Consider the following 6,485-nt stretch of genomic DNA (forward strand, 5'->3'; position numbering starts at 1 on the left):
CACAGGTTCACCTTGTGCTGCGGACAATGAAAGGCCACTCTAAAATGTGCAGTTTTGTCACACAACACAATGCCACAGATGTCTCAAGTTTTGAGGGCGCAGTGCACTGGCATGCTGACTACAGGAATGTCCACCAGAGCTGTTGCCAGATATTTTATGTACATTTTTCGACCATAAGCCGCTGAATTTGTCACTACGTCCAGCCGGCCATCTTAGAAATGCTCACTAACAGGGAATTAAAACCAATTTGTACACGTCATTTGAGAGAAATAAGTTTTTTGTGCATGTGGAATACTTCTGGAATCTTTTATTTCAGCTCATGAAGCATGGGACCAACACTTTACATGTTGCGTTTATATTTTGGTTGGGTGTGATTACATCTGACCATATCCTTGTTCATACAACACCAATTTGTTCTACTTGGATGGGGCTACACGATACACTCCCTGCATCTCGTAACAGTCTGTTCAGACCTTTTTACCAGGTTTTAAACATAAAAAAAAAAATATTGGACATGCTTTTGACCAAAGCCAACTCAATTTCTACACTTCATATTAAAATGAGGTTACACTCACAGTTTGAGAATCTGACTAAGCAGGACCGGTGAAAACCAGGACTACTGTACACTGTATTTCACTGTGTATATTTGCTGAATAAACATTTGTCAACAGTGTGTTGTGTTTTGAGTACAGAGACTTTCAAGGCATAGAGGCACCGAAGTGCTGATTGCCTGATTTGGCAACATAGAATACACTGTGTACGGTAGCCGTTCACTCACCCAGTCAACATGATCAGACCCTTGCTGTGTCAACAGAAACAACGCCAACAGGGCTCTAAAATAACACAAGGATCAAGGTTAGCTAAATACTGGTTCCCAGGAATAAATGGCTATTTTAGTCACCACATTGTGTAGTTGGGGACAGAAGCACTGATGCAACGAGTCCTGAAGAGTTACCTTGGTTCCACTCGGAATGACCCTGAGCATTCAGGCAGCAACAAGCCTACCCTCTGCCGGACAGTCGTGTTCTGCTTCCCCATATAGGCCCATGGTCTTCCATGACTTTCGGTACATTCCTTTCTTTCTAGACAGTCTGTGTTAACATGAACATGAAATCATTTTTATTGATACGTCACTACGTGCATCATTTAAATAATGTATCTTAGTGTTTTATAGTGTATTCTGTAGTTTTTAGCTTACTGTATGTGGATTTGTGTAAATTCTGCTTCTGTATATCCTGTTTATCGCCTGTCTGTATTTCCTGTTTATCGCCTGTCTGTATTTCCTGTTTATCGCCTGTCTGTATTTCCTGTTTATCGCCTGTCTGTATATCCTGTTTATCGCCTGTCTGTATATCCTGTTTATCGTCTGTCTGTATTTCCTGTTTATTGCCTGTCTGTATATCCTGTTTATCGCCTGTCTGTATATCCTGTTTATCGTCTGTCTGTATTTCCTGTTTATCGCCTGTCTGTATATCCTGTTTATCGCCTGTCTGTATTTCCTGTTTATCGTCTGTCTGTATATCCTGTTTATCGCCTGTCTGTATTTCCTGTTTATCGCCTGTCTGTATTTCCTGTTTATCGCCTGTCCGTATATCCTGTTTAATCGCCTGTCTGTATATCCTGTTTATCGCCTGTCTGTATTTCCTGTTTATCGCCTGTCTGTATATCCTGTTTATCGCCTGTCTGTATATCCTGTTTATCGCCTGTCTGTATATCCTGTTTTAGTGGCAGCTCCATTTTACTGAGTCAAATTCCTGTACATTCAAATGTGATTCTTCCATGTGCCTTGCGTGTCACCAGTAGGACCAGGGTTGATAGGTGTGTGGCATACCCAAAATACACACACACACACACCTGTGTTACCATGACCATGTCCTACATAACCAGCAGCTCTCCAGACCATGATGCCCAGCCAGCAGCCCCATTACCAGGGAATGATAGGAGTATCCCAGCAGCCCCAGAACCAGGCCCTCCTCACCTCCCAGGGGCAGGGCATGCATGGACAGGTGACGGCCATGATGGTTCAGTACCCACAGATGCCCTCATATCAGGTACATTTAAGGTTGTGTGTGTGTTTGTGTGTGAGATTGCTACATCTTGTATGCATTTAGGAGTTCCTCAAGGCTCAGTTCTCGGACCACAACTATTTTTATGTAAAAGCAACGAGTGGGATGTAACTGTTGTAATCCGAACCCGGGTCTCTCGCTCGGGAAACCAGCTATTAGACCAAGAGGATATTCCCTATTGGGCAGAGGGTGTCAACTCCCATTGGCTACATGTTCATGTGTCTTGCCTCCTAGCAGGTCCCTGTGGCCAGTGACTCTCAACAGGTGATCCAGCAGTACCAGCAGCAGGTCATGGTGCCAGTCAGCCAGTCTGTGCAGACTGTCCAGGGGCCCATGCCCGTATACTACAGCGTCATCACCCCCACACAACAGAACAACACAAGGTAGGTACTTTTTAAAATATTTTTTTAAGTGATTTTATAAAGCGTGCTTTGAACAGATACTGAAGTGCTGGATATATTGTATGGGGAGAACTCTACTACTCCCAACATATTGCCTCCAGCAGACCTGTTGAGCTACAACCCAGATAACCTGTTCTAAATAAGTGTCACTTATAATCTCACTTCTGGAATTACAATAATAAACTACACTTAAAAAATAAATAAAAACACATTACAGAGGAAATGGCCTATACTCCAGAAGCAGACTGAGTCCGTTCATTCCTGAATGAAGTTGAATGTAACTCTTATCAGTAACAAGCTCTCCTGCTGACCGCCTGGCTAAGCAATACTTGTAAGACTCTCTGAGGAAACTGAGCTGTAAGTGAAGTTATTAAAGACGATTGAATTAGGATAGAAAGTCACATGACTGGAATCAATAAACAACCTGTTTAAACACTTGAATCTTTATTTTTCTTTGACACATCGCTTCCACACTCTCGCTAAACAAAATATGACCGTTGTGATTGAAGCCTAGCAGCTTATTGATGTGATATGCCTAGAAGCTTATTGATGTGATTGAAGCCTAGCAGCTTATTGGTGTGATATGCCTAGCAGCTTATTGATGTAATATGCCTAGCAGCTTATTGATGTGATATGCCTAGCAGCTTATTGATGTGATATGCCTAGCAGCTTATTGATGTGATTGAAGCCTAGCAGCTTATTGGTGTGATATGCCTAGCAGCTTATTGGTGTGATAAGCCTAGCAGCTTATTGGTGTGATATGCCTAGCAGCTTATTGATGTGATAAGCCTAGCAGCTTATTGGTGTGATATGCCGAGCAGCTTATTGATGTGATTTGCCTAGCAGCTTATTGGTGTGATATGCCTAGCAGCTTATTGATGTGATTGAAGCCTAGCAGCTTATTGGTGTGATATGCCTAGCAGCTTATTGATGTGATTGAAGCCGAGCAGCTTATTGATGTGATATGCCTAGCAGCTTATTGATGTGATATGCCTAGCAGCTTATTGATGTGATTGAAGCCTAGCAGCTTATTGATGTGATTGAAGCCTAGCAGCTTATTGATGTGATATGCCTAGCAGCTTATTGATGTGATATGCCTAGCAGCTTATTGATGTGATATGCCTAGCAGCTTATTGGTGTGATATGCCTAGCAGCTTATTGATGTGATATGCCTAGCAGCTTATTGATGTGATATGCCTAGCAGCTTATTGGTGTGATAAGCCTAGCAGCTTATTGATGTGATATGCCTAGCAGCTTATTGATGTGATTGAAGCCTAGCAGCTTATTGATGTGATATGCCTAGCAGCTTATTGATGTGATAAGCCTAGCAGCTTATTGATGTGATATGCCTAACAGCTTATTGATGTAATTGAAGCCTAGCAGCTTATTGATGTGATAAGCCTAGCAGCTTATTGGTGTGATAAGCCTAGCAGCTTATTGATGTGATATGCCTAGCAGCTTATTGATGTGATTGAAGCCTAGCAGCTTATTGATGTGATATGCCTAGCAGCTTATTGATGTGATAAGCCTAGCAGCTTATTGATGTGATATGCCTAACAGCTTATTGATGTGATTGAAGCCTAGCAGCTTATTGATGTGATAAGCCTAGCAGCTTATTGATGTGATAAGCCTAGCAGCTTATTGATGTGATTGAAGCCTAGCAGCTTATTGGTGTGATAAGCCTAGCAGCTTATTGATGTGATTGAAGCCTAGCAGCTTATTGGTGTGATATGCCTAACAGCTTATTGATGTGATTGAAGCCTAGCAGCTTATTAATGTGATATGCCTAGCAGCTTATTGGTGTGATATGCCTAGCAGCTTATTGATGTGATATGCCTAGCAGCTTATTGGTGTGATATGCCTAGCAGCTTATTGATGTGATATGCCTAGCAGCTTATTGATGTGATTGAAGCCTAGCAGCTTATTGATGTGATTGAAGCCTAGCAGCTTATTGATGTGATATGCCTAGCAGCTTATTGGTGTGATATGCCTAGCAGCTTAATGATGTGATATGCCTAGCAGCTTATTGATGTGATATGCCTAGCGGCTTATTGATGTGATATGCCTAGCAGCTTATTGATGTGATATGCCTAGCAGCTTATTGATGTGATAAGCCTAGCAGCTTATTGATGTGATAAGCCTAGCAGCTTATTGATGTGATTGAAGCCTAGCAGCTTATTGGTGTGATATGCCTAGCAGCTTATTGATGTGATAAGCCTAGCAGCTTATTGATGTGATTGAAGCCTAGCAGCTTATTGGTGTGATATGCCTAGCAGCTTATTGATGTGATAAGCCTAGCAGCTTATTGATGTGATTGAAGCCTAGCAGCTTATTGGTGTGATATGCCTAGCAGTTTATTGATGTGATATGCCTAGCAGCTTATTGGTGTGATATGCCTAGCAGCTTATTGATGTGATATGCCTAGCAGCTTATTGATGTGATTGAAGCCTAGCAGCTTATTGGTGTGATATGCCTAGCAGCTTATTGGTGTGATAAGCCTAGCAGCTTATTGATGTGATATGCCTAGCAGCTTATTGGTGTGATATGCCTAGCAGCTTATTGGTGTGATATGCCTAGCGTCTGTGGATGACTGCCAAGTGCTTACAGTGTGTCTGTGTGTTTCTCTTGGTCTGTGTGTGTGTGTCTCTTGGTGTGTGTGTGTCTGTGTGTTTCTCTATGTGTGTGTGTGTGTGTGTGTGTGTCTCGTGTGTGTGTGTGTGTGTCTGTGTGTTTCTCTGTGTGTGTGTTTCTCTGTGTGTGTGCGTCTTGTGTGTGTGCGTCTTGTGTGTGTGCGTCTCGTGTGTGTGCGTCTCGTGTATGTGTGTCTCGTGTATGTGTGTCTCGTGTATGTGTGTGTGTGTGTCTCGTGTGTGTGTGTGTGTCTCGTGTGTGTGTGTGTCTCGTGTGTGTGTGTCTCGTGTGTGTGTGTCTCGTGTGTGTGTGTGTTTCTCTGTGTGTGCGCGTCTTGTGTGTCTCGTGTGTGTGTGTCTTGTGTGTCTCGTGTGTGTGTGTGTCTCTTGTGTGTGTGTGTGTCTCGTGTGTGTGTGTGTGTGTCTCGTGTGTGTGTGTGTGTGTGTGTGTCTCGTGTGTGTGTGTGTGTCTCGTGTGTGTGTGTGTCTCGTGTGTGTGTGTGTGTGTGTCGTGTGTGTGTGTGTGTCTCGTGTGTGTGTGTCTCGTGTGTGTGTGTGTGTCTCGTGTGTGTGTGTGTGTCTCGTGTGTGTGTCTCGTGTGTGTGTGTGTCTCGTGTGTGTGTTTCTCTGTGTGTGTGTGTGTGTGTGTGTGTGTCTCGTGTGTGTGTCTCTGTGTGTGTGTGTTTCTCTGTGTGTGTGCGTCTTGTGTGTGTGTGTGTGTGTGTGTGTTTCTCTGTGTGTGTGCGTCTTGTGTGTGTGTGTGTCTCGTGTGTGTCTCGTGTGTGTGTGTGTCTCTTGTGTGTGTGTCTCGTGTCTGTGTGTGTCTCGTGTGTGCGTGTGTGTGTGTCTCGTGTGTGTGTGTGTGTGTCTCGTGTGTGTGTGTGTGTGTGTGTCTCGTGTGTGTGTGTGTGTGTGTCTCGTGTGTGTGTCTCTTGTGTGTGTGTGTGTTTCTCTGTGTGTGTGTGTCTCGTGTGTGTGTTTCTCTGTGTGTGTGTGTGTGTGTGTGTGTGTGTGTGTGTGTGTGTGTGTCTCGTGTGTGTGTGTGTGTGTCTCGTGTGTGTGTGTGTGTGTGTGTGTGTGTGTGTGCATCTCTCTCCAGTCCATCAGTAGGGTACCTGCAGCCCAGCTCAGAGCAGTACCCGATGAACCCGTCTACTTCTCCCTGCAGCCCTCCACAGATACAGCAGCAATATTCAGGTGAGATCTGATGAACCAGAAGGAAGGCCACACAGGTATATTCTGACTTTGTTGAACACGCCAATCAGGTGAGAGTTCATCTGTTTTCCCGAGCTCTAACTTTATCGATTAGGTTTGGTCAACAACGTAGGCCCTGTGTCGTAGCCCTTATGTCGAAGGGTTCACTTTAAAAGTGTAACCTTTTCCCTACA

At 43.9% G+C, this 6,485-nt stretch overlaps 1 protein-coding gene across 1 annotated transcript in view; it reads left to right on the top strand.

The window, feature by feature from the left end:
- The window catches only part of LOC135530069 (R3H domain-containing protein 2-like), a 113,709-nt gene that overhangs the window by 92,614 nt on the left and 14,610 nt on the right, over positions 1-6,485 (top strand). The window contains 3 exon segments of the mRNA XM_064958460.1: positions 1,891-2,051; positions 2,304-2,449; positions 6,197-6,294. Coding sequence (XP_064814532.1) covers positions 1,891-2,051; positions 2,304-2,449; positions 6,197-6,294 — 405 coding nt within the window.

The sequence above is a fragment of the Oncorhynchus masou genome, chromosome 5 (assembly GCF_036934945.1).
Source record: "Oncorhynchus masou masou isolate Uvic2021 chromosome 5, UVic_Omas_1.1, whole genome shotgun sequence".
NCBI classification, from domain to species: domain Eukaryota; kingdom Metazoa; phylum Chordata; class Actinopteri; order Salmoniformes; family Salmonidae; genus Oncorhynchus; species Oncorhynchus masou.